We start from the raw sequence: 27,259 nt of genomic DNA on the forward strand, positions 1-27,259 counted from the left end.
TTATATATCGTCTACAGAAGCTGGCGCATCACCTCCCTTGGTGTTCCGTGTGTAGATTACTTGAGCTCTGTGTTTGCATACCAGCTTAATCATACCTGCAAACGAAAAACTCACGTAAGAGATCAATCCCCAAAATTCAGACTCTACAAAACCAACATCAGTAAGACCAAGGTAAAATGTCTGTGGACATTGGGAAAGGTGAGCAATTTCAGGTTCTTGGGTGTCACTCTGAAGAACTACAGTACTGTGCAGCAGTCTTAAGCTGCCTAGATTTTTTTTAATAGAAATTGAATTTGATGCTAATTTTTGTCTTCTCTGTTAGTAGAAAAGAGAAAATTTTAATTTTCCAAACATTCATTTTCCAAGAAATGTTAGAGAGATATTTGTATTTCATTAAAAGTAGCTTATCAACTAACAGACCATTTTTCAAATAAAACTTGATTATTTTGTAGGTGTACTGCCCAGTGTATGATTAAACAAAGATAACAATGATCAACGACATAATGAGTTGAATGAACTGAACTCATTAACTGAATCAGAAATCAAGCTGGGCAAGGAACAACCAAACTGAAAGGCAAGGGTATGTCCAATGTTTAACCTTCAGATAATCAATTCTTACACTGTGGCAAGATTGAGCATAATATGGCAACAAGGACACGAGGTGGTCATCCTGCATCAGCAAGGTCTCTCCCAAGCAGAAATTTCACAGCAAACAGGATTTCAATTTGTACTGTCCAAGCTCTTCTGCACAAGAAACAGACAAGGATGAGGTTCAGAAATGCAGTGGTTGTCACAGAAACTGAGTGCAGTAAATGAGAAACACATCAAACATATCCCTTCTAAATTGGTAGAAGACCAGCACTATCAGCCTGTACTCACAGAAACTACTGGAACCCCAGTATGCTCCTCTACAGTTCAGAGAAATATTGCCAGAAGTTGTCCAGGGAAGAGCTGCTGCTAAAAAGCTATTCCTCTGAAGTGGAATTAAAGCGTAGATAGAAACGCAATTAGACACAAAAACAAAAGATTTGAGGAGCTAAACAATGGCAGCAAGTACTCTTTTCCGACAATTCAAAATGTGAAATTTTTGGCTTAAGTCAGTAGAAGAGCTGAAAAGTGCTGTTGTCCACAACCTGCAACACAGCAAAGGTTTCCAGAAGGTTTGAGGTTATATTACTGCTAATGGAGTTGGTGATCTGGTCAGAATTAATGGAATCCTCAATGTTGAAAAGTACAAGTGTATTCTCATACATAATGCAATACCATCAGTGAAACAAAGCACAAAGGGTTCTTTGAAAATAAAGTATGGCTTTCACAAACCTCTGATCTCAACATCATTGAGGCTATATAGGATTACCAAGAGAGCCATAAGCAGGTGAGACAGATATAAGTCTACAGAAGAACAGTACAGGTGTCCCCCACTTTCCTAACGTTCGCTTTACGAAACCTCACTGTTATGAAAGACCTACATTAGTTACCTGTTTTCGCTAACAGAAGCTGTTTTCACTGTTATGAAAAAAAAACAGCGCGCAGGGAAAATCAGCGTGTGCCCCAAGTGGCCGCTCTCCCTGGATTCGGAACTGTATTCTTGCCAGCATTGCTTAAACACGCGTCTGGGAGCAGCCATTTGCAAGATGAGTTCTAAGGTATCAGAAAAGCCTAAGAGAGCTCGTAAGGGTGTTACATTTAGCGTAAAACTAGACATAATTAAGCATTTCGATCCTGGTGAGCAAAGTAAGGACAAAGTGAGTTTGGCTTGTGGAAGCTGACGAAGATGATGTTGAAGAGGTTTTGGCATCCTATGACCAAGAACTGATGGATGAAGAGCTGATGCAATTGGAAAAGGAAAGATAACAACTGATAACATATCATTCCTGCTTTTACCATATGTTACTGTTATTTTAGGTTTTATGTGTTATTTGGCATGATTTGGTAGGTTATTTTTGGGTCTGCAAACGTTCACAAAATTTTCCCATATAAATAAATGGTAATTGCTTCTTTGCTTCATGACATTTCGGCTTATGAACTGTTTCATAGGAACGCTCTAACTTCAGATGGTCGGGGAAACCTGTATTAAGTTCTCCAAGATGCTTCAAATAACCTACCAGCTTTCTTATAGAACTGTAAAACAGTGGACCTAAGAGAATTGATGCAGTTTTAAACGCAAAACGGTGTCACATGAAACACTGATTTTAGCTTTTACTGTTTACTGCTCACTATAGTTTTTTTATATATATTTAGAAACTTCCTTATTTATTTTTTAAAGCAACTTCACTTTACAGATTTCTTTATATGTGACTTTTGCACAGTACAGTATCCTGGACCCAGCATATTAATCCAGTTACAAAGGAGGCAGCAAGTGTATTTCACTAAGAATTTATTAGAGTCAGACCAAATTACTAACACTCTTCAGCATTATGCCCACCACCTCAGCTTGCATCACATCACAGGCACTGTCACATGGATATAGAAAAGTACATCACAAAAACAGGCTCTTCGACCCAGCTAGTTTAATCTGCCTTCTCCAATCAGCTTCCTCCCGGTCCATAGCCTGCCTGACATAAACCTGCCATCCATGTACCTATCCAAATAGATGTAAATTAGCCATTTGGCCCATTGAGTCTGCTCCATTTCATCATGGCTGACTTATTTTCCCTGCCTTCTCTGCATCCCTTCATGACCTAATTAAGAATCTAGCAAAATTTCTTTCTATGTAAAAGAGATATGGCTCCTCAGTCATGCTAAGAGTATATCAAATGGCACGCCTAAATCTCTGAACCAGGGACACGACACCAAAATAATGTGAGACAGAAAAAGTGCAGTTACACTGTGTGCCTGTTCTATTTATAAAACACTTCCCTACCTTTGAATACAAGTAACATTTACTTTGTGTTATGCTGCTGCAGTTGGTGTAGGTGAAATCCATGGTTATCTTAATCCAGGCATACTCTCATATTACTTGGTACAATCTCCTCACCTGGGCCTTCCTGGAGAATTGTGGCATTAGCTGTGGTAGGTTAGATCATAAAACCCATTAAAATATAGGAGTAGAATTAGGCTCTTTGGCTCACTGAGTCTGCTCTACCATTTCATCATCTGAGCCCGATACAGCATGTAAAAGGGTTAACACTTAATTAAACAATAGCAGCCTGTTTTTCTGAAAGATCAACAGATGTGCTGAGCCATATTTCTTCTTGAAGGTAGCTAGCTAGGGTCTCAGGATGTTTATCTCATGTGCACTCATGCATAGAGATAGGACAGCTCCAGCCTTTTCCTGTATGTTCTGTCCATTATGCCTATTTTGTAATTTGTCTTTCCGGGCAGGCATGTAGTTGACTCCAGCCTTTATTGTGTGGGGGGTATCTGAACAAATATATCTGTGTTGTAAGGGGAATTGTTAGTTAGTTGGTGGATCGGGCAGGAACAGTCAGACAGACGATTCCTCTTTGATTAACTGAGTAAGCCCTGGATGATTTCAATGAAGAGTCTGTACTTTATACACTCTCTGAGTGATTTTATTCGGATTCGCCTTCCACATTTGGTGCTGCAAGCAGGGTACCAACATAGGGACTGTGACACGGAAGCAGGCTGAGTAAGTGACAGACCGAACATCCTATCTACAGGGAACGATCAGGCCCGCAAAGATGTATTCTCTTTGTCGCTCCCTACGATACCGGTGTGAGTCTCTGCCCCTCGCCTGGACCTCAGCACAGGACCTTGACGGGACCCAGTTTGAATCTGGCAAGAGACTCATAGGGCAATTATTTGAAAATCAGACAGCTGACACTCTGTCTGGTAAAAAAGGATAAAATTGGCTAGGTGGCATGTTTTGGGTAAATTTGAAGTCCTTTAAGAATTAAAGTTGGGTAAACGAATCAGAAAAATTGAACAGTAGATACTATGCACAGGTATCAGGTAAAAAGTCAAGAACGTGGGACAAGATCTATTGTGTGATAAAAAGGTACAGGAACTTCACTAGGTAAAAGATATGAGTTGTTTCATTTTAAAGAGAGATTTATGTATTTTAAGTAGTATTTTACCTAAGAAATTGGGGGACGAAGTGTGGCCAAGGGAAGGGACTTGGGATGTGACAAGCTATGAATGAGCCATAAAAATGATCTGGAAAAAGATCAGTCGCAATAAATGCAAAACCTTAATCAAGGAATAAAACCCGGGGACAAATAGGGAATGAAATACAAGAACACGAGGTAATCTGCAGATACTGGCAATTCAAGCAACACACATAAAAATGCTGATGAACACAGAAGGCCAGGCAGCATCTATAGGAAGAGGTACAGTCAACTCTGTTTGATGAGAGCTATTGCGATGAGGACTAGCTAGTGACAAGACCCCCACCACATTGGGAGCCACTACTAGCCACGGGACCCAAAAAATTCTAACACCATGGGAGTAAGGGTGAAACAGTCATCATCGTGGCTATCCCTCGAGGTCGAGGATGATGGTCTTGGTTCTGTTGATCTTATGAGTCCAATCTTGGTTTTGACATTCAGGACAGGTAGTTCCAGATGGCAGATCGGGCTTTGGTTGTTGCTGCCTCTCTTTCCATTTTCTTTTCTTCTAATTCTGCGCATCTGTTGGCTTCAAAAGTTGCTGTTCTTTCTTGGATGATGGCTTGTCAGAGTTTCCTGTCCTTGGCGTTGGTTTCCCAATTGTTGATGTCGATGTTACATTTCTTCATGTTGGCTTTTAAGATGTCTTTGAATCTCTTTTACGTTTGCCTTCCTTAAGCTGGGAGAAGATTTGTTTCAGCAGACATTTGTCTTTCGTCTGAACAGCACGACTGATGCATCTTAGTTGGTTCTTGATGACGTAGGCTTCAATGCTTGTTGTTTCTGCTTCATTTAGCGCACTGACGTTGGTTCTTCTATCCTCCCAGCTGATAGTTAAGATGTTTCGAAGACAGAGTTGATGGAACTTTTCAAGTGCCTTCAGATGTCATTGGAAAAACAAAGGGAGAGGGGGAGGACAGACCCCCAAAATCCAACCATCCCACGGGGTGATACTGAAGAATGGATAAGCACAGTCCCCAAGAAAAGTCCCTTGTCCCAACCTCAGAAACAGTTACCTACCGGAATGATGCTAAATCCCAGGACGGGGGAACAAGATCAGCCAGTGGTTATCCCTGTCTATGCCCCATGGAAACCACAAGAGATGATCATGATAAAGAATCAGGCCCCTGACAGAAAGGAGAAACCGGTGTTTTTCGCACAATCTGTGTAGAGCACAATTCAGATGTATAACGCTACCCCCCAGGATCTTTTCAGACCTTGTTGCAAGATATTATCTGCGGACGAGGGAAGGAAATGGAAGGCAAAACTGGGATACCAGACTTGCCAAGAACTGGGAGGGGTGGGTTGCCAAACGAAGAGGATCCAGCAGCCTGTTAACATCCCAAAGGTATTGTAATATAAACCGAAGCCCAGGGAATCAGGGTCGGATTACTGGGAGCACTTCGTGTCATGCTACAGGACTTATGCAGGGGACCAGATCCTCAATAATGGGAATACTTCCCCTCAATTTAATGCCTTGCTGCTCCAATGTCTCCCTTTTAAATTACCCACAATGATTCAGACCACTGGCCAGGTAATGACCGTAATCAGATGTGACGGGCTGCAGTTTACTACTGGGATCCCAGTGGAGAGTCCAGAACTGTCTCAAAGGGAGTTGCATGAATTTGTCCAGAGACGCCGATGGGGGTCAGATAATGGCCGGCATCGTACGCATACACCGGAACCGGGATTTGGATCAGTTCACCGATTGGCCTTACCCCCCTATGTTGGTCCACATGCCCCAGGACCCGTCCAGCTGATGGCAATAAGGGGGCGACCCCAACGACCTTTTCCCCCTGAGCAAAGAAATGGGCCACCCCAGCGAGCGCCCAAGCCCTGGGGAGCCCAGCCTGGATTGTGTTTTAACTGTGGCCAACCAGGACACTGGAAGGCAAGGTGCCCCTGGGGACAGCAAAGATGCCCAGTTTCAAACCGGACCATCTCCCCATTCTCCATGAACAATCCTTTTGCTAACTGACCCTCCAAAATGTTGCCCGTTGTAAGTAGCAACCCGTAAGAGTAACCCAGAATAATTCACCATTGCCCTCTCGGGGTTTGAACAAACATACCAACGGACCCGATTCCTAAGGGTGAATTCCTAAGGGTGGAGTTTCAGGGAAGGCAGTATATACCCTGGTAACTGTGGCTTCTAATATTACCTTGCATCAGCCTGTAAATGTGCTCTCTTCCCACTCAGTGGTGGAGCTTTTGACCTCTCGACAGACACAGCACCTCACTCAGGCACGACAAAATCACTATGAGACAGCCTTACTGAGCAACCCACTGCTGACATTTTCTCTCTGCTCCACTTTAAACCCGGCCACTTTCCTACGTCACCACACCAGGTTACAAACAATTCTGAACACGACTGCCTGCTGTGAATCAACCCCTCACTACAGCCCGCGAGGACCTCACGGACCAACCCGTACAGGACCCCAACATAACCTTGTATGTCAGTGGTAGTTCTTTCATGGGCCCTCAAGGCTACAGATGTTCTGGCTATGCTGTGGTCACAGATGACATGGTGCTCGAGCAGGCAGCCTTTCAACCAGCTGTGACAGCACAAAAAGCTGAGTTATTTGCCCTCACTCATGCCTGCATCCTCACTGCCAACAAACATGCAAACACCTACACTGATGCTCGATACGCCTTCGGGGTAGCTCATGACTACGGAATGCTTTGGGAATGCCGGGGTTTCCTCACCTCCTCAGGACATCCTATTAGCAATGCTACGTTTGTACAGGCTCTGCTCACTGCCTTGCAGCTTCCAAAAACATTGGCCATTATCAAATGCTCCGCTCATGTCCACCAGACTGATAAAACCTCCACCAGTAACGCCATGGCTGATGAGACTGACAAAGCCACAGCCCAGAGACTCGAAATTATAGTCCCACCGGAGCCCCACCAAAACCCCCTGCGCCTCTCAGACAGCACGGGTATGCCAGACATGCAAGTCATACGTAGGTTTCAGGGGACGCCCCTGAGGAGGAACACAGACTGTGGTCACAGATGGGCTGTAAGGAGGGTCCTGTGACGGGCCTCTGGTTCACCCCTGCAGGACAGGTCTGCATCCCTACCCAATCTCTACCAATCCTCCTTGATTATACTTATACTTGTACTCACTTCGGAAATGAGGGAGGGGTAAACAGTTTGCTGCAAACACAGTTGCATCTGAAATTGCAGCAATACCCTGTAAGAATAATGTGGGAAAGGGGACACCCTGCCTGTCGGGTGCCACTCCCTTACCTGGAGGCCCCTTTTCATGTTTACAGATTGATTTTAATGAACTACCTAGAGTGCATTGTTACAAATATTGCTTAGTAATCACTGATGTGTTTAGTAGATGGATCGAGGCAGTCCCTGCCACGAATAATCAGAATCAAGTTTAATATCACCAGCCTGTGACGTGAAATTTGTTAAGTTAGCAGCAGCAGTTTAATGTAATACATAATCCAGAAGACAGAAAAACTCATAAATAAAACATAATAAACAAAAAAGTAAATCAAATATGTATATTGAATAAATTTAAAAGAACGTGCAAAACTACAAATACTGTATATTAAAAAAAGAGTGGTAGTGTCCAAAGCTTCATTGTCTATTTAGAAATTGGATGGCAGAGGGGAAGAAGCTGTTTCTGAATCACTGAGTGTGTGCCTTCAGGCTTCTGTATCTCCTGCCTGATGATAACAGTGAGAAAAGGGCATGCCCTGGATGCTGTCTTTCTGAGACACTGCTCCCTAAGGATGTCCAGGGTAATTTGTAGGTTAGTATGCAAGATGGAGCTGACTACATTTACAACCTTCTGCAGCTTCTTTCGGTCCTGTGCAGTAGCCCTTCCGTACCAGAGAGTGATGCAGCCTGTCAGAATGCTCTCCTTGGTACATCTGTAGAAGTTTTTGAGTGTATTTGTTGACATGCCAACTCTCTTCAAGCCCTGACAGCAGCTAAATACTGTTGCGAGAAGTAATCCCTATTTGTCCTGGGTATGACTCTAAACCGCAACTGGTGACGGGGTTCTGATTGGGGACTTTCAGAGCTTTGGGGAAGGTGCAGTTAGTCATTCATTGCTCCCAGGGCCACCCTGATCCGGAACGATAGCACCTGCGAGGGTTCCTGCTCAGGATACCAGCCAAGGCGAACGGCAGATCCAGCAGGTTCAGTAACTGAACTTACGACGGAGAAGGCGGATGAACATTTGGGAAGAGAAATGACAATTTCTTTAGTTCGCCCAAAGGAGGCAATAGCAAACCAACGTTGCTAGATACTAGGTTTCCGAGAATCTATTTGCTAAGAAAACCATGGTCAAACTCACAAAATGTATCACACAACAACAGCGTCAAGAGGATCTTCAAGGCAATTCTGAATATGCTTCGCTCAGTAGGGTTGATTCTGGCCAGCAGGGGATCCCTGACAGTCATCAATCTACTGCTCATAAAATTCAGGTATCACAAGAGAAAATTATTGCCAGTTGGAATGCAAGAACCCTTTATCAAGCAGGAAGATTGGACAATGTGATAAATGAAATAGAAAGACTAAAGATTAACATCACGGGAATGAGTGAAGTTCGTTGGATAGGTACTGCAACATGTGAGATTAGAAATAAAACACTAGTTTATTCTTGTGGAACATCCCATACTAATGGAGTAGGAATTCTTAAGGTTGAAAACATGGCAAGAAGTGTTTTAGGACATTGGGCGATATCAGAAAGAGTGCTCCTTGTTAGATTAAAAGGACAACTATTTGATTTAGCAATTATACAGGTATATGCACCAACAACAGATGGAACAAATGGGGATATAGATGAATTTTATGAAGAGCTTGAACAAGCAAAGAATGGATGCAAATCTCAAGATATTGTTGTCATGAGAGATCTAAATGCTAAAGCAGGACAAGGTGCTGATGGAAATACCATAGGAAAATTTGGATTTAGGGGAAAGAAATGAAAGAGGTAAGAATTGGGTAGGATGGTGCAAGGTGAATAATTGGTCATTATGAATACAGGTTTCCCCCTCTATCTGAATGTAAAGCATTCCTATCAAACCGTTCATAAGCCGAAATGGCGTAAAGCGAAGAAGCAATTACCATTAATTTATATGGGAAAATTTTTTTGAGCATTCCCAGACCCAAAAAATAACCTACCAAACACCACATAAAACCGAAAACACTAACATATAGTAAAAGCAGGAATGGTATGATAAATACACAGCCTATATAAAGTAGAAATAATATATGTACAGTGTAGTATTCCTTTACCAAAATCAGTAAGTTTTGAGCCAAAATCAATTTGTTGAAATAAAATTGGCACATACACGCATTTGCATGTCATGCGCACACACCTGCCTGCACAAAGCTTCATGGTCATGGTAGTCTTTCTTGGGGTAAACATAAGTTTAAAGCCAGTGTCTTTGTTCGGAAAGCAGGGGACACCTGTACCTACTTTAAAAACCATCCACGACGCTTGTGGACCTGAAAAAGTCCAGGTGATAACACTAGAAATCAAATTGACTTTATTACTATAAACCAAAGATTTAGAAACTCAGTGACTCAATGCAGAACATATCCAGGTGCAGACCGTAATAGTGACCATAACCATGTCATGTAAAAGTAAAACTTAAAAAGCTAAAGAAGCAAAAACCTGAATAATCCCTTGACTACTTGCAATTAATTAAAGAAAATTTAAGACAAAAATTTACAATTGAAGTAAGGACTAGATTGCAAAGTCTAGAAACAGAATCTGTTGAAGATGACAGCAATCATGTAGAAATGAAATTTAACTCTCTAAAGGATGCTTTGGTAGAATCAGCAAAGTCAGTGATTCCTAAAAAAGAAAAAAAGCACCAAGAATAAATGGATGACAGATGAAATCAAAAATCTAATGGAAGAAAGGAGACTGAAGAAAGTAAATCCTATAGAATATAAGTCCTTAGATAAAAAAATTAAAAGCTTATGTCAAAAAGCCAAAGAAGAATGGTTAAACCAGGAATGTGAGCAAATAGAAAGAATCCTTATTACTGATCCAAAAAAGGTTACATCAACAAATCAAGACTATCACTGGTAAAAAGCTCCTCTGTTCTTCAGGTGGATGTTTGAAAGCAAAGGGCGGTACCATTATCATGGAAAAAGTTGACATTATCAACAGATGCACTGAGTATATTCAGGAATTGTTTGAAGATGATCGAGGCGAAAAACCAGAAATTAAGAAAAACACTGAAGGTCCAAGTATTTTAAAATCTGAAGTTTGTAATGCAATAAAGATGAAGAAAGGAAAAGCAGCAGGTCCTGATGAATTAGTAACAGAACAAATTATCGCCCTTGAAGATTATAGAATTGAAAAATTTACTGATTTATTCAACGCAAACACGAGGAATTCTGCAGATGCTGGAAATTCAAGCAACACATCAAATTTGCTGGTGAATGCAGCAGGCCAGGCAGCATCTCTAGGAAGAGGTACAGTCGACGTTTTGGGCCGAGACCCTTCGTCAGGACTAACTGAAGGAAGAGCTAGTAAGAGATTTGAAAGTGGGAGGGGGAGGGGGAGATCCAAAATGATAGGAGAAGACAGGAGGGGGAGGGATGGAGCCAAGAGCTGGACAGGTGATTGGCAAAAGAGATATGAGAGGATCATGGGACAGGAGGCACATGGAGAAGGAAAAGGGGGAGGGGGAAAAAACCCAGAGGATGGGTAAGGGGTATAGTCAGAGGGACAGAGGGAGAAAAGGAGAGAGAGAGAAAAAGAATGTGTGTATATACTTCCTAGAGATGCTGCCTGGCCTGCTGCGCTCACCAGCAACTTTGATGTGTGTTGCCTGATTTATTCAATGTCATTTATGAGATTGGAATAATACTAGAAGAGATGAAAAAAAATCAGCATTTATCACTCTTAAGAAACCTGGAACAACAGAATGAGAATTACATGGGATCATAAGTTTAATGAGTCATATCATCAAGATACTTCTAAGAATTTTGATGACAAGAGCTAAAAGTAAGATACAAGCTGAAATAGGTAAAGAACAATGTGGTTTTGTGAAAGACAAAGGTACAAGAAATGCATACTTATGTTAAGGATACTATCAGAACGAACTATTCAAGTGCAAAAAGAAACTACACAAAAGCATTTGATAAAGTAAGCACAATAAGTTCTTTGAAATATTACAGGAAATTCTAGATCTAGATTTGAAAGACCTCCGCCTAATCAGAAATCTGTACTGGGAACAAACTGCTGCTGTAAGAATAGACAGAGAAGTGAGTCAGTTTATGAAAATCAAGAGAGGTGTTAGACAAGGGTGTGTTTTCTCCCAATTTATTTAATGTGTACAGTGAAACAATATTACAAAAAAATCTTGGGACATCTTGGGAATCAAAGTTGGCGGTGAAAACATCAATAATTTCAGATAAGCAGACAACACTGTGTTAATTGCAAGTATGGAGGAAGAACTACAAAACTTAATTGATATAATTGTTGAAGGAAGTGCAAAAATAGGTGTATTTATCAACTGCAAAGACAGAATGTATGGTGATATCCAAAAAGAAGGAGAATCCTATCTGTAGGCTTGAGAGTAAACGGGGGAGACATAAAACAAGTACAGAACTTTTGCTACTTAGGAAGCTGGGCGACATCAGATAGCAGGTGCGACATGGACATCAAAAGAAGAATAGGGATGGCAAAAGACACCTTCACGAGAATGAAGAGTATACTGACCAATACTAAACTAGGCATGACAACCAGCCTCAGAGTACTGAAATGTTACATTTATCCAGTTATGTTATATGGCTCAGAATGTTGTACAATATCTAGTAACATGAGGAAATGAATTGTAGCAGCAGAGATGTGGTTTTTGAGGAAGATGCAAAGAATATCATGGATGAAACAAATATCTAATGAGGATGTCATGAACAGAGCAAACACAAAGAAGAGAAATAATGTATCAGATCATGAAAAGGCAACGTAACCTCATTGGACATGTGATTAGGAAAGAGAAGTTAGAATGCAGGGTAATTATGGGAAATATTGAAGGGAAGAAAGCAAGAGGAAGACAAAGACAAGTGATAATGGAGACAGCAGCCAGAGAACTAGAAATGAATATCAATGAATTGATCCACTTGACCCGAAACAGGAGTGTGTGGACCATGGCAGTCAAAGCTCAGACTGGGCGCGGCACCTGATGTTGATGATGATAGGCTACCAGAAATGATGAGTTCAGATAATGGTCTCCATTTTGTAGCAAAGTTAAATGAGGAAATCTGCAATGCCTTATCCATCAAACAGCAACTCCATCGCTCTCACCATCCCCAGGCTGCATGTATAGTGGAGAGGGCAAATGGCACGTTAAAAAACCAAATTGGCAAAATATATAGAGGAAACTGAGCTTAATTGGTTAAAGATATTGCTCTTAGCATTATTCCTTATCTCGAGGGAAAAAAGAGGGATTGTCACCAGCTGAAATCATCGTCTAAGGACTCCTAAGGACTCCATGGGGTTCTGTGTGGCCACCCACTCTTGATATAAATGGGCTACCTAACTAGATTCTCCAAGCCTTACACTGACAGGTGCGTCAGACATACAAGGACAAAGACGATACGACAAGGGAAGGCGGCTACCCCAACACTGAAGCTGAGGCCTACATACTAATTAAGAACTGGAGCCATGGCAAACTAGAACAACAGAGGAAGGGACCATTCCAAGAACTGCTCACCACACCCATAGCAGTCAAGTTGGAAAGACAACTGCGGGGGATACATCGTACTGACTGTAAAAAATTACAGACTAAGGAGTCTGTTATGGACTTCACCTCGTACTGGGCGGTTGTCTTCTGCCTTCTATTTGTGGGCTTCCAGTCAACTACAGTCATACATAAGGGGGGAGCAATGTACCGAAGATGGGACAGCTCCCCACAGGTTAGAACCATCTTTTCACCAAGGCCCACACAGGGAGTAGTTCCCCAAGTGCCGTGGCCAAAACATCCCCTACTGTCTGATTTTGCCCTGAATACTTTCCTGTCCCTTCGCTACAACTATGCCAAACGCCAAGAAGCAGGGGGATGGTGGATATGTCATTAAGGAAGAAATAGTGAAACACTTAGAAAGAGTGGTTCCATTAGACAGATGCAGCATGGATTCAGAAAGGGCAGATCCTCTTAGACGAACTTACTGGAGTTCTTTGAGGACATAATGAGTGCAATAGATAGAGGGGAACAGGTGGATGTCATATTCTTGGATTTCCAGAAGGTGCTGCACAAACAGCCATATAAATAAATATACAGATGCATGGAGTCACAGGAAGTGTATTGGCATGGATAGTGGATTGGTTAACCAACAGAAGGCAGAGAGTTGGTATAAATGGGCGTTTCTCCGGTTGGCAGTCAGTGGTGAGTGGGGTGCCGCAGGGGTCGGTGCTGGGCCTGCAGCTGTTTACCATTTACATTGATGATTTGGAAGAGGGGACTGAGTGTAGCTTAGCAAAATTTGCTGATGACACTAAACTGAGTGGAAAAGCAAATTGTACAGAGGATGTGGAGAGTCTGCAGGGGGATACAGATAGTTTAAGCGAGTGGGCAAGGTCTGGAAGATGGAATATAATGTTGGTAAATGTGAGTTCATTCACTTTGGAAGGAATAATAGAAGAAGATCATTATTTAAATGGTGTAAGATTGCAGCATGCTGCTGTGCAGAGGGACTTGGGAGTGCTTGCGCATGAATTGCAAAAAGTTGACTTACAGGTACAACGGGTTGAATGTTGGCCTCCTTTGCTAAAGGGATTGAATTCAAGAGCAGGGAGGTCATGCTGCAACTATACAGGGTACTGGTGAGGCCGCACCTGGAGTACTGTGTGCATTTCTGGTCTCCACACTTGGGGAAGGATATACTGGCTTTGGAGGCAGTGCAGTGGTGGTTCACCAGATTGATTCCAGAGATGAAGGGGTTAACTTATGAGGAGAGATTTGAGTTTCCTGGGACTATATTCTCTGCAATTCAGAAGAATGAGAGGGGTTCTTATAGAAACATACAAAATTTCGAAAGGGATAGATAAGATAAAAGTAGGAAAGTTGTTTCCAATGGTAGGTGAGACTGGAACTAGGGGACATTGCCTCAAGATTCAGGGGAGAAGTTTTAGGACGGAGATGAGGACAAACTGTTTCTCCCCAGAGAGTGGTGAATCTGTGGAATTCTCTGCCCAGGGAAGCAGTTGAGGCTTCCTCACTTAATATGTTTAAGATACAGTAGGGGAATTAAGGGTTATGGAGAAAAGGCAGGCAGATGGAGCTGAGTTTCAGCTGTGATCTTATTGAATGGCAGGTCAGGATAGATGGGCCAGATAGCCTTCTCCTGCTCCTATTTCTTATGTTCTTATATGTGCGTAGATACTTCTGCATGGAAAGACTATGGTGGGACCTGCAGCCACCCCAGAAGAAAGGAGCAGGTGCTATTTTCTAGCTTACCTAGTCCCCAACCTAAGGGTAGTGCCCGAGCTGTGGGTTCACCCGCACTGGCAGTAGCAGAAACGGAATCACAGAGTCAGAGAGATTCTGGATGATTGCCTTCCTATCCTATGGCACGGCTAGGAACACCCGAGAAATCATTGAGTTGGCAGCTGCCCTGGAGGAATTGTCAAATTAAACTGCCAGTGCTCTGTTAGACATCCAGACTCAGGTGGCTGAGGTGACCACGGAAATGTTAGCCATCCGACAAACAGTCCTACAGAATCATGTGGATTTAGATTTTATCACAGCTGAGAAAGGGGGACCCTGTGCTCTTATTGGCACAGAATGCTGCACCTATATCCCTGATGAGTCTTCTAACATTATGTCCCTCTCCGAGCACATTGCCAAGGAAAGAGAGCATCAAGAAAACATACAGGATTTACAGGGGTTCACCAAGGGGTCTAAATGGTGATTGTTCGAAGGCTGTTCGGTAACATGTGGGCATGATATTGCATTATGGCCTAATAGTTGTACTCATCATTGTTATAATTGCTGTAGTATGCTGTTTTTACCCACTAATAACTCAATGCTTTCTCTAAAAAATTACTGCTTTGTTGATCATTTAATGATGAAAAGGAGGGAATGATAAAGTACGTATTTTGTTAAACAATAGCAGCCTGTTTTTCTGAAAGAAACTGCTGATGATCAACAGATGTGCTGAGCCATATTTCTTCTTGAAGGTAGCTAGCTAGGGTCTTAGGATGCTTATCTCCTTGTGCACTTATGCATAGAGATAGGACAGCTCCAGCCTTTTTCTGTATGTTCTGTCCATTATCCCTATTTTGTAATTTGTCTTTCCGGGCAGGCATGTAGTGGATAACTTTGACTCCAGCCTGTCTTGTGTGGGGGATCTGAACAAATATATCTATGTTGTAAGGGGAATTGTTTGTTGGTTTGGTGGATCAGGCAGGAACAGGCACAGACCGACTGTTCTTGTCTGAGCAACTAACCAAGTGAGCCTCGTGACCCTTGAATAAACAATATGTACTTAAACGGTCTCTAAGTGACTTCACCTGGATTCGACTTCCACACCCCAATCTCTTGCCTTCTCCCTTTCATAACTCCACTAGTCAAGACTTAAATATACTCTAGAAACATAGAAACTTACAGTACATTACAGGCCCTTCGGCCCACAATGTGGTGCTGACCATGTAACCTGCTCTAGAAATTGCCTGGAATTTCCCTAACACATAGCCCTCTATTTTTATAGGCTCAATGTACCTAAGAGTCTTTCAATCTTATTGTATCCACCTCCATCACCTTCATTGGCAGTTCATTCTATGCACCCACCACTCCGTGTGGAAAGACTTACCTCTGACATCCACGCTCTACCTACTTTCAAGCACCTTAAAACTGTGCCCCTTGTGTTAGCCGTTCCAGCCCTGGGAAAAAGCTTCTGACTATCCACACGATCAAGGCCCCTCTCATCATCTTATATCCCTCTATCAAATCACCTTTCATCCTCCGTGGCTCTAAGCAGAAAAGGCAGAGTTCACTCAACCTATTCACATAGGGCATGCTCCCCAGTCCAGGCAACATCCTTATAAATGTTCTCTGCACTCTTTCTATAGTATCCACATCCTTCCTGTAGTGAGATGACCAGAAATGAACACATTACTCAAAGTGGGATCTGACCAGGGTCCTATGTAGCTGTAACATTACCTCTTGGCTCTTGAACTCAGTGCCATAGTTGATGAATGACAACACACCACACACTTTCTTAATATCCACTGATTTGGCCTCCAAAGCTTCTTGAGGCAATGGATTACACAGATTCACCATTCTCTGGTTGAATAAATTCCTTATTTTTGTTCTAAAAAGACACCCCTCTATTCTGAGCTGTGTCCTCTGGTCTCACCCAATGTAGAATGCAATCTCTTCACAGCTGCACTATTGATGCCTTTCAATATTCAATAAAATCACCCTTTATTCTTAATTCCAATACAGGTCCAGAGCCATTGATTGCTCCTCATGTAATAAGCCTTCCAGGAATCAGTTCTATGAACTTCATCTGAACCTTCTCCAATGTCACATCCTTTCTTAAATAATGGTCCAAAGCTACTCACCAGTGCCTTATAAAGCATCACCATTATATCCTGGCTTTTATATTTTAGTCCAATTGAAATGAATGCTAACACTGCATTTGCCTTCCTCATACTTCATCTTCATGGCATTTTTAGTTGTCCTCTATCATTTTTAAAAGCTTCTCAATACACTACATCCCAGTATTTGTTGTTCTATTACTTCCCTTTTACTTTGGTTTTGACTTCTCTTTATCAAGCACGGCTGTGTCATCCTACTTTTAGAATACACCTTTCCATTTGGTGTGATAAATTCTAGTTGTTACTGCTTTGCCATCATCCCTGCCAGTGTACTTTTCCAATCCATTTTTCCCAGCTCCTCTCTCATGTCTCAGTAATTCCTTTTACTCCACCGTAATACTGATACATCTGACTTTAACTTCCCCTTCTCAAAATGCAGACGAATTCTATACTAGATCACCCAAGGGTTCATTTATCTTAAGCTCACTATTCAATTCCAGTTCATTGCAAAACAACCAGTTCAGAATAGCTGATTCTCTAGTGGGCTCTAAAAAGATATCTCGTAGGCATTCTATGAATTCCCCCTCTTGAGATCCAGCACTAACTTGATTTTCCCAATCTGCACACACAGTGAAATCTTTCATGACCATTGTAAAGACAAATAAGAGAAAATCTGCAGATGCTGGAAATCTAAGGAAGATGCACAAAAGGCTGGAGGAACTCAGCAGGTCATGCAAACTATTTTAACGCTCCCTTTTAAGCATACATTCAGTGATGCCAATGTCATATTTGTCAATCTGCAGTTGTGCAGCAAGTTCAACTACCTTATTCCATATGCTGCGTACTTAAAAATATAACACCTCCTGCCCTGTATTCATCCTTTTTGATTTTGTAAACCTTTTACTTTGCAACTCATGCTGTTGACTATTTTGCCCTATCACCAGCCTTTTCTGAATACACACTGCCAATGTTTGTAAACAAACTACCCCATCCGCAGCACCATCACTACAGCTCCCATTTCCCTGCCAAAATAGCTTCAATGTTCCTGAACAATTCTAGTGAACCTGCCCACAAGGATATTGGGACCCCTCAGGTTCAGGTGTAACCCATCCCTTTTGTACAGGCCATACCTCCCCAACGATCCATAAATCTGAACCCCATCCCCTCAGCCATGCATTCATTTACCAAATCATCCCACGTTTACCCTCACTGGCATGTGGCACGAGCAGCAATCCACAGATTACTAACCTGTTTTTCAGCTTTCTACCTAGATCCCTAAAATCTCTCTTCAGGACCTCCTCACCTTTCCTACCTAAGTCATTGATACCAATATGTACCAAGACTTCTGGCCACACTCTCTCTCTTTAGAATGCTGTGGACCCCATCTGAGATCCTTGACCTTGGCAGCCAGGAGGCAACATACCATCCATGTATCTCCATCAAGCCCATAGAATCTTACCTCTGTTCCTCTGACAATGGGTCTCTTATCACTAATGCATCTTCTTCATCTCTCTTCTCTTCTCGAGTCACAGCACTAGACTCCAAGAAGGTGACCCAGAAACTGGCTCCCCCCAGTACTTAGTCCCCCTCCACAATATCGAAAGAGAATTTAGTATTGAGGGGAACAGTAACAGAGGTACTCTTTACATTTCCCTTCCTTCTGAAAATCACCCAGTTACCTGCCTCCTGCAACCCAGGGGTGACTACCCCTCTGCAGCTCCTGTTCATCACTTCACTCTCCTTATGAGCCAACGGTAACTGAGCTGCAGATTCAGTTCCTTAATACGTTCTCTGAGTTGCTGCAGCTTTATTAGCTATACTTCATTAGGAGTTTGAAGAGATTTGGCATGTCAACAAATACACTCAAAAACTTCTATAGTTGTATCATGGAGAGCATTCTGACAGACTGCATCACTGTCTGGTATGGAGGAGCTACTGCACAGGACCAAAAGAAGCTGCAGAAGGTTGTAAATCTAGTCAGCTCCACCCTGGGCACTATCCTACAAAGTACCCAGGGCATCTTTAGGGAGCAGTGTCTCAGAAAGGCAGCGTCCATTATTAAGGACCTCCAGCATCTTTTTCTCACTGTTACCATCAAGTAGGAGGTACTGAAGCCTGAAGGTACCCACTCAGCAATTCAGGAACAGCTTCTTCCCCTCTGCCATCTCAATCCTAAATGGACACCGAAGCTTTAGACACTACCTCACTTTTTCTGATAAACAGTATTTCTGTTTTTGCATTTTTAAAAAGTCTACTGAATATACATAATTGATTTACTTGTTTATGTATTATGTTTTATTTTATTCATTATTAATATCTTTTGTCTGCTAGATTATGTATTGCACTGAACTGTGGCTGCTAAGTTAATGAATTTCACATCAAGTGCCGGTGATAATAAACCTGATTTTGATGCACTTGATTTATCCAGTAGGCTGGAGATGTCCCAGAATTCCCAAATCCCACAGCACTTCCACTGGAACCATTCTTCATGGTAGTAACTGCACCCTAACAGACTAGGAATGAAGAATAAAGAAAAAAAGAAACCTTATGAGATACTTACCTTGCTCAAGCCTGATGAGCCAAAGCAACTCCAACACTAGTCCACTCACCCTCCCACTTAAAAATGCTAAGAACTCAATCTGAGATTTTCTGGATGCTAACATAGGTGGGGATGGGAAAGATACCATTCAGGAATCTCTCATCCACAGGATCTTCTTTGTGTCCCCCTAACTAATGAACCCCTATCACCGTAGGACGTCTCTTCTTCCCCTTCCCTTCTCAGTCAGTCAGGCTCAGTGGCAGACACCTAACAACTATGAATTCCTTCTGCTGGGTCATCAGGGGCCACCCCCTTTCCCCTTCCCTACTGTCTTCCAGTCTCCTGTATCCTACACCTTGGGTGTAACTACTTTTCTATACGTCTTACCTATCACCTCTTCAGCCACATACAATAATGAAAACTACAAGGTATACACTTACCCTTTGAAAGGAGTTCTTGAAGTGCAGCCCTGGCCAGAGAACCCCGGATCTTTAGTCTTTCAGAGACAACTGCAGGTGTGATCAGTTTGTAGTTGGGAACCTCTTTCAAAAGCTTATCATAAGTGGCTTTGTCAAAGAGGATCAGGTTGTTGAGTTTGTCCCGTACTTTTCCCTTTGACCACTTCTAAGCAAAGAAACAAAGATTGATGTTAATGAGATTAAACATCTTTGTGCAAAGGTTTTTCAATTCATCTTAAGAAAACATGTCCCGTTCAACAAACAGCTACTGCAGTTTATTTTAACTTTTCACTTGTAGAAGTAGCATATCTGTTTAATTGATGCAGTCTAACGAAGGCGCTCTTGCTGAGTTCAGTGATTCCCATCCATCGAAACTCAAAGTGATAACACATTTAATTACTTCTAACAATAAACTTTAATGGAAGAGTCTTCAGCCCATGTTAAATTATTGATAACTGGTTGAAAGTAACAGGTTTGTACAGGACAAAGAAAACAATTATTGTTTAGATATTCACAATAATGCAAGTTTAAAGCAGATGGGTAAACCTTCATAAATACAGCCGAAGATTGATAAGCCAAATTCTAAAGAGCATAATAATCACAAGTAAATTACAAAATGGGGAATAAAACTGCAGCTGAGTTGCAGACAAGAATGCAAAAAGTTTGTTACTAATTCTGATAAAAATTGGGAGGACCACCCCTGTCTGCAGATGGAGTAGCAGTATTTTTGTGCTGCTCTTAGTTTTCTTTTTCTCCCCCTAGTTTAAGCCTTAAATTTAAAAATTTTTACTTGTTGATTCTTGAGGGGGAACAATATGTCTGTCTATGAAAAGTGGGAAGAATTTACCTGAACCTAGTGATAGAGGTAATGGGAAAGGAAAGGTGCAAAAGGAAAGATCTGATGAAATGCCATCGTGGGCTGAAGATATCGCTCAGACACCGAATTCAATTAAGGATCAGAATGGATCAATTAAAGACCAACTGGAAAAGAATAGTAATGAAATGAAGTCATTTCTGGGAAAACTTAAAGACTTAGAAACTCAAATTATTTCACATGAAGAGGAATTGAAGATAACTAAGCAAAAGTTGTCTGAAGCTACAACTCTTTTGGAAAGATATCAAAATGAGATTATGGACCTGGAAATTAGGTCTCAACGAAAGAATATAAGAATTGTTGGGCTGCAAGAAGGAGCTGAAGATGGAGATTTAACGGCTTACTTTGGTAAGCTTTTCCACACTTTATTTCCTACCATTCTATTAAAACCGCCTGCTATAGAAAGGACACACAGGACGTTTATCTCGAAATCGAAGGATTCTAGTAAACCAAGATCTGTTCTGGTTTGCTTTCATCACTTTAAAATTAATTATCAAATAATGGGACAGGCAAGAAAACAGAGAGTTTCTAGATTTATGGAATCTGAGCTCCACTTTTACAAAGATTACCTAAGAGAGACAATGGAACAAAGATCAAAATTTGCCCTGGTAATGAACAAGCATATGATAAGAAACTGTTTCCCTCTCTGAGGTATCCAACAAGAATTAAAGCTTTTCCTGTTAATTCTGCTCCTCATACTTTTTTTGATCCAAAAGCTGCACTGGACTTTGTTCAGGCTATACCCACCACTGCTGAATGATCTATCTGAAAGGCTGTATGGTTATCTGTATATTATTCGCATTTTGGAAAGAAGATTTATGAAGGTCATTTGTATATTTCATTGAGAGATTAATTAAAGAAGACAAGGAGGGTTGTTCATTATTGCATATTGTTGGTTTTCCTTTGGAAAGAAGATTGACAGCTCAAGTATGACTGTCTAAATGATCATCTGAACATTCAACTGAGAGAAGAAGATAAGGGGATTTGCTCCTTTAATTTTATACTTGGTTTGTTTCTTTTTTTTAATCAGCTAATTGGTAGTTTTTTCCTACTAATAGGGCTTTTTATATATTTTTTCTGTTTCATTATACACATTTTATAATTGAATTTAAAGCTTTTTTAGAGAATTAAAGATGGCACTGGTTTTTCCTCTCTAAGAGATAACATTATTTTGGTTCTTTCTTGTTTATTAGTTGATGAAATGTAAAAACCTTTTTTTGCTGGGACTTTATTGTTTTTTTTACAAAGTCACTCTACTTTTTTACCAACTGGCGGGAGGGAAAGAAAACACAGACAGAGCAGTCAGTAGCTTTGAACTCTATCATAGATCGCTTGCCTTTTTCGGGCTTCTGGGTGTGGGTGGGTGGGTTTAGAGTTAGTTTTTTCCCATTGGGTGGTTCCGGAGCATGCGTGTTTTTTATTTGGTTGTATTCTTCATCACCGCCATCCTTGATCATCCTGTATTGTTATGTGCTCTGTGCATGTCTGAAGTAGAATATAGTATGGTATTTAAACAGATTAATATAAGTTGGAATGTACGTGGTTGGAATCATCCTATTAAAATGAAAAAACTTTTAAAATTATTAACTAATTCCAAACCGATATAATTTTTGCTCAAGAGACACATATCAGGGCAGGAGATCAAAATAGATTTTTTGGATGGTGGAATGGTTTGCAATTCCACTCTGTTTCTCAGCGTAAAACAAAAGCTATGTCTATTTTCATTAAATCTAATATATTTATTCAAGAGGTTATTGAATCAGATTCTGATGGTAGATTTTTAATTATTAAAGGAACGATCTGTAACGGGTAAGTTGTTTTGGTTAATTTGTATGGCCCTAACTTAAATGATCCTTCTTTTTTTAAAAAGGTATTTGCTTTACTGCCTGATTTAAATGAATATATGCTGATAATGGGTGTGGATTTTAATTGCTGCTTAAATCCTATGATTGATAAGAGCTCAACCAATCAGCGACTTCCAAATCGATCCGCGTCATTTATTAATTCCTTTTGATTTTGGGTTGATTGATTTGTGGAGGTATCTTCATCCCGATAATAGAGAATATTCTTTCTTCTCACACGTTTATAAAAAATATTCGAGGATCGATTATATTATAATCAATCCCCGCTTCTTGCCTAGTGTTAAAACCTGCCAATAAGATGCTGTTGCTATATCTGATCATGCGTCTCTGAGTTTGTCTTTTGAATTTGATGATGTCACTCTTGCCCGCCCACCTTGGCGCATGTCTCAGACATTATTGCAAAACTCTGACTTTGTCACTTTCATTGAAACCCAGATAAAGGAATTTTTTCTTTTTAATGATAATAGGGGATATGTCTAAATTAGTTATATGGGATACATTTAAGGCACTTTTACGTGGTCAGATTACTTCTTATTCAGCTAAACTTAAAAAACAAACTAAAGCAGAATTAGATAGAATTTCAAAACAAGTTAAAGATTTAGATAATATCTATGCAATTTCCCCCAATACTGATTTATTTAAACAAAGGGTGGAACTTCAATCACAATATAACCTGTTATTAACTCATCCCATTGAAGGATATTTGCTTAAGTTAAAGAGCCAATTTTATATGTTTGGAGATAAAAATAATAAACTGCTCACAAAAGGCAAATCATGAAAATTTGTAGGAAAGATGGTCCCTTAGCTCAGGAATATGAAGAAATTAATAAGATTTTTCATGATTTTATGCTGAACTTTATAAATCTCAATGTCCGTTAGATTCCTCTGAAATGAATGTTTTTTTACAAAAGATTGTTCTTCCTAAAATCTCGTCTGAGGATCAAAAAACTCTCGATGCTCAGATCACTTAAGCCGAAATTCATAAAACTATTTTTTCAATGCAATCTGGTAAATCCCCGGGACTTGATGACTATCCTGCAGAATTTTATTAAAAATTTGTAAAGTTGCTTTCTTCGTATATATTGGAAATGTTTAAGGATTCTTCTGTGAAAGATGACTTACCCTCTACTTTTTATGAGGCCTCTATTTCTTTAATTCTTAAAAAAGATAAAGATCCCACTGACTGTGCTTCATAGAGACCTATTTCATTACTGAATGTCGACGCTAAGATTTTGTCAAAGATAATGGCCAATCGGTTGGAGAATATTTTGGGTAAAATTATTTTTAAAGATCAAACAGGTTTTATAAAGGGTCGTTATTCCTTTTCGAATGTTTGGAGACTACTTAACATTATATATTCATCCTCTTCTAAAAGTCCACAATGTGTTGTATCTTTGGATGCCAAAAAAGCGTTCGACCGAGTCGAATGGGAATATTTATTCAATGTTTTAGAGAAATTTGGTTTTGGTGTTAATTTTAATAATTGGATCAAAATGATATATAAAGCCCCTATTGCTACTGTTGTTACTAACAATCATAGGTATCCTTTTTTTCAGCTTTCATGGGGGACAAGGCAAGGCTATCCATTAAGTCCTTCGTTGTTTAATTTAATATTAGAACCCCTTGCTATTGCTCTTCGTGAGACTAAAAATATCCATGGGATCTTTGTTAATGAGACCATGCATTAGGTCTTGCTTTATGCTGATTTATTGGTTTATATATCTAACCTGACGAATCTAATCCTGCCTTGCTAAAGTTATTTAATGAATTTGGAGGTTTTTCAGGATATAAAATAAATTTTAGTAAAAGTGAATTGTTTCCTTTAAATGATTCTGTTTCTATATATGATAATACTCCTTTTAAAGTTAAAGACTCTTTCAGATATCTAGGTATTATAATTACTAAAAAATATAAGGATCTTTATAGTCAATTTTGTTCTCTTAGTAGACTCTATTAAGTATTTATTTATTAGATGGAGTCCACTTATATTTTCACTTGTTGGTCGTATTCATATAGTTAAAATGATGATTTTACCGAAATTTTTATATTTATTTCAGAATATTCCTTTTTTTGGACTAGGAAGTTTTTTGATCAGATTGATTCTATTATTTTTCTCTTATTTGCAATAATAAAAGACCAAGAATTAGTAAATGTCACTTACAAAAATTGAAAAAGGATGGAGGTCTTGCTTTGCCTAATCTAACAATGTATTATTGGGCTGTTAATGTGCAATATAGGTCTTTTTGGTTATATTGGGTTGGTAAGAGTGATCGGCCAATTTGGGTAGACCTGGAAATAAACGTTGCAGAACAGTTTTATTTAACCTTGTTTTGGGAGCTGCTTTACCTATGCAATTAGTTAAAGTTGGTAATTTAAACCTATGTCCTGTGATTAAGTGTTCTTTACAAATTTGGCTCCAGTTCCACAATTTTTTTAATCTTAAAAAATTTAAACTTTGTAGTTTAATTTAACAAAATTACTTTTTTAAACCTTCTTTGAGTGATCCAGTTTTCCTGCTTTGGAAAAGTAAAGGCATTAATTCTTTTTTGTATTTATTTAAAGAAGATAGATTGATGTCTTTTGAACAATTAATTGATAAATATTCTTTCATACTCACACTTTCTGCAATACCTTCAAGTTAGACATTTTTTACAAAAATATTTAAGTACATATTAATAAATATGTAATTTTCCTTACATATTGGAGGCTGACCTGTTAGATACTATTATGAGTATGAATCCTTTGATTAAGGGTTCTATTGGAAGTATTTATAATTATTTATTACAATGGGATAAGCATCCTTTATCTAAGATTAAACAGGATTGGGAAAAGGAACTTAATTTGACTTTTATGACGGAGGATTGGATGCAGATTTTGAAGTTGGTTAACTTTTCTTCAATTTGTGCTAACCATTCATTAATTCAATTTAAAATTGTACATTGTTATCATTTGACAAAGGAGAGACTTTCTAAAATCTTTTCTAATGTTGATAGTCATTGTGATAGATGTAAAACTGAGATAGCTACAGTGACACATATGTTTTAGTCTTGTTCTATATTGGTACAGTTCTGGAAGTCGTTTTTTCCAACAATTTCTAAAGCACTTAAAATTAATTTACAACCTAATAAATTAACTGTGCTTTTTGGAATAATTGCTCAAAATATTCATGGTATTTCTGTGTCTGACCAACATATTATTGCATTTGTTACACTGATAGCTAGGAGGGCCATTTTGTTGAAGTGGAAGGATACATCAGCTCCCACTTTGTCTCCATCGTTCTCTCAAGTGATACTATGTCTTGTTTTGGAGAAAAATTACAAGTCGAACCTTTGAACCTTTATTTGATTTTGGGAAAAGATGGGGCTCATTTGCTCGATATTATCATTTGAGTTAATTGATATAATTTTTCCACAATCTAATTGTAAATTTTTTAGTATATCTTCTTTTCTTGCTGGCAGTTTGATGTTTACTTTTAGAAGCTTTTTGTATGACGCATGACTCCGGGGTTGTACACTGAATGGGTTCTTTTTTTTCCCTCACTTTTCTTAGTAGGTTTTTTTTGTTATCAGAAATTTTGTTTCAATTGCTAAGATAATGTCTTTTTTGAGACATTGTAAGTGTTGTTACTTCAATGTACTCATGTTATTTTTCCTGTATAACAACAAATAGATTTGAAAAGAAAGAAAAATTGGTGGGCAAAGGTTTGCAGGTGGAAAATATTATCAACCTACCTTTATATTTATATTTACCAGGATTGTTTTTCTTTCCACTGTGCATACCCTGATGCATAGTTCAGTGACACTTTGGGGACTATTAGAGAAACATCCAGGACACTATCGATAAACAACCCTGGAAGCTGCAACAAAGGAAGCCAGACACCCTACCAAATAGGTGGCAGATATTACAGAAACTGAAATAGGACTCCAAGAGAATGACGAAGACAAAAAACTAAATTGATTTAACAACCCAAATGGTATTAGCTAGTTTCATAAAGGGAGGTGTATGAGAGCAAGCATTGGGGTGGGTCGAGTGAAATGATCCTGCAAACATCAATAAGTTGCTCCACATTGTAACAGAAACACCAAGTGAATGTAACACTTTGCCAAAGGTAACACTATATATTGCACAAGTGGTGTCAAAATGGTGTTATTGAGTGAAACAAGGATCATCCTTCCTAATGCTTTCACATTTTAAAATATTTTGACTCAAATCTCCTGTACACTATCTACTGTTATCTCTACAGCTGCCGTAGACAAGGAGCTGACAAAACTTACTGTGTTATTTATATATCTCTCACAGGTTTTGTATCAGTGATATTTTGTTGAGTTATTTTCACCTTGTTGCTGATTTGTTGATCAACATCAGTGTCAGCTTTTCAGATTGCTCCACAATCAATTCAGAATTATTTTCCACAGTCACAATATCAGATTATTTTATTTAGTTTTAATCTTTAAATTTAATCTTCCAGTTATTGGTGTTTAACTATTAGAAAATTAAGGAAGCTGAAGAAAAAAAAAATCACATTTTGTATCATAATCCTGATGCAAATTCCGAGAAAATGTGATACTGAGCCAGACTACAAGGATCCGAAGAAAGAAGACATTACTTGAAATAAATACTTTTACCCAAACTACTTTTCACATTCTTTTCACGTGTATCAATCTAAAACATCCTTGTTTCAATTTATTTTTTTGCTTTACAGCTAAAAAAGAGAATTAATTTCAAGAACACCTTCTTTTTGGCTTTTCCCCCAGTCTTGTTCACTGGGTCCTTGTCCTTTTTCCCTCCTTTAGCCCCGTCTTTCTTCTTCTTATCATCTTTAGTTGGCTGAAAATAAAAAAAGGATGCATATGTAATTATTTCTAAACCAATGCGTTCAAACGATTAAGAAGGCGGTTAGTCAACTTGCCGATTCCGCGCTGAATGCCATCCCCAT

The 27,259-nt window shown here is 39.7% G+C and overlaps 1 protein-coding gene across 1 annotated transcript; it reads right to left on the reverse strand.

The window, feature by feature from the left end:
- LOC134341077 (small ribosomal subunit protein eS25-like) lies at positions 1-27,259 on the reverse strand. The gene is made up of 4 exons (XM_063038825.1): positions 27,233-27,259; positions 27,055-27,150; positions 19,570-19,753; positions 1-95 (listed from the first exon to the last, which is right to left on the reverse strand). Exons 1-4 carry the CDS (start codon positions 27,257-27,259, stop codon positions 1-3), a joined length of 402 nt encoding a protein of 133 aa, XP_062894895.1.

Source organism: Mobula hypostoma, chromosome Y (genome assembly GCF_963921235.1).
Source record: "Mobula hypostoma chromosome Y, sMobHyp1.1, whole genome shotgun sequence".
Taxonomy (NCBI): Eukaryota; Metazoa; Chordata; class Chondrichthyes; order Myliobatiformes; family Myliobatidae; genus Mobula; species Mobula hypostoma.

Bases quoted from the DNA above. Each gene is read 5' to 3' on its own strand.
- LOC134341077 (XM_063038825.1), bottom strand. From the start codon at position 27,259: ATGGGGATGGCATTCAGCGCGGAATCG. The intron at 27,151-27,232 runs GCAAGTTGACTA...TTTTATTTTCAG, and splicing joins TGGCATTCAGCGCGGAATCG to CCAACTAAAGATGATAAGAA. The intron at 96-19,569 runs GTAAGTGTATAC...TTTCGTTTGCAG, and splicing joins TCAAGAACTCCTTTCAAAGG to GTATGATTAAGCTGGTATGC.